Below are 1,521 nucleotides of genomic sequence, written 5' to 3'. Positions count from 1 at the left end.
CTTCAGATAAAGATGTGTCTATGTCTGGCTCTCACAAGAACTGCTGATGTTCTTATGAGGGGCAAGTTCAATAAGGCTTCCCTGAAGGGTTTCTGAATGCTTGCAAGTATCTTGAAGCCTAGTTTGCTTAACTTTTCTCCTTAATAGCATTCCTCCTTTTGATACTGAATCAGAAGACCTTGCTCCTAAGTTCTAACTTACTGTCTTGAAAAGTTTTGGAAATCTAGCAGATGGATGACCTGTTGATCTTACTGAGCTTATGCCTCTTGGCTGGAAACTTGTCAGACTCTCCTAGAGCTGCAGCCTGACCCATTTGCTCCTTCAGACAAAAGTATGAACAACTAGCAAACTTTCTGAGATGGAAAACTGACTTGTAAAGGAATTAGAAAGGCAGTGAGTGAAATGAAGAGGAAGAAAGGATTTCAGTTTCTGTGTCTGTTTGGTTTGGGGTTTTTTTAATGCTTTCTCTTTTTATACTAGATTGGTATCTGAATATCTGAATGGGGAAGAAAACCACAAAGTCCCACCTTGAGCCAAAGAAATCCAAATCAGCCAAAGCTGGTCTGCAGTTCCCCGTGGGTCGCATCTACAGGCTCCTTAAAAGAGGGAACTATGCTGACAGGATTGGTACCGGCACTGCCATCTACCTGGCTGCAGTGCTGGAGTACCTGAGCGCTGAGATCCTGGAGCTGGCAGGGAACGCTGCACGGGAAAACAAGAAAACCAGGATCCTGCCCAGACACATCCAGCTGGCTGTGAGAAACGACGATGAGCTGAACAAGCTCTTATACTGTGTGACCATTGCTCAAGGAGGGGTGTTACCTAATGTTCGTCCTGAACTTATTCCCAAGATGACTGCTCCGGTTAAACCACCCCACAAATATGCCCGGTCACGGGAGTTCTTAGTACCACCAGGCTCCTGACCTTGTGGTTAACCCTGGCTTTCTCTACAGCTCAGTTTTTCATGCTCATTGGCCTTTTTGGTCTAAATTTCTCTGTATGTCTGCCTATGCGTATGTCTGAAAAGCCGCTAAAGACAGGGTGGCTAGTTAGCTTTCCCTAGTTATGGCCTTCAAATGAAAAAGTCTATTTACATGAATAAATATGCGTGAAAAGTAGTTGTGTCCATCTTATTCCCTTCTATAGAATATTTGTTGCACTAAACAGAACATTTTTTATTTTTATTATATTTTTTTTTTGGCAGTGCAGTTATTTAAGGAAGCCTGCTTTATAGTCTTCAAAGCTTGTGTCTCCACGTGCATGGTTGGAATCTCTTTATTCAGTATGTGTGGAAGTCTGCTTCATCTGACCACTTCAGACCTCATAATGGGCACAGGTAACTAATTATTTTAAGTAGATGCACTAGAGAGACTGCTTTATAATGGTGGTAAAGCTGATGAAATATCTTTAACATTTGGATATGGATGTAAAGCTGTGCTGTGGCTTTGGAGTGACACTCTTTGGTCTAAAGATGGTGTTGGAATTGTCCTTTAAGTTTCTGGATTGATGGAGTGCAATCCA

At 42.3% G+C, this 1,521-nt stretch overlaps 1 protein-coding gene across 1 annotated transcript; it reads left to right on the top strand.

Annotated features, from left to right (window-relative positions):
- The first annotated feature begins 500 nt into the window (after positions 1-500).
- On the top strand, positions 501-923 carry LOC115604434 (histone H2A-beta, sperm-like). The gene has a single exon (XM_030477559.1). The coding sequence runs from the start codon at positions 501-503 to the stop codon at positions 921-923; it is 423 nt and encodes a 140-aa protein (XP_030333419.1).
- The last annotated feature ends 598 nt before the right edge of the window (positions 924-1,521 follow it).

The sequence above is a fragment of the Strigops habroptila genome, chromosome 2, assembly GCF_004027225.2.
Source record: "Strigops habroptila isolate Jane chromosome 2, bStrHab1.2.pri, whole genome shotgun sequence".
Taxonomy (NCBI): domain Eukaryota; kingdom Metazoa; phylum Chordata; class Aves; order Psittaciformes; family Psittacidae; genus Strigops; species Strigops habroptila.
This window is presented reverse-complemented; position numbering and strand designations above follow the sequence as displayed.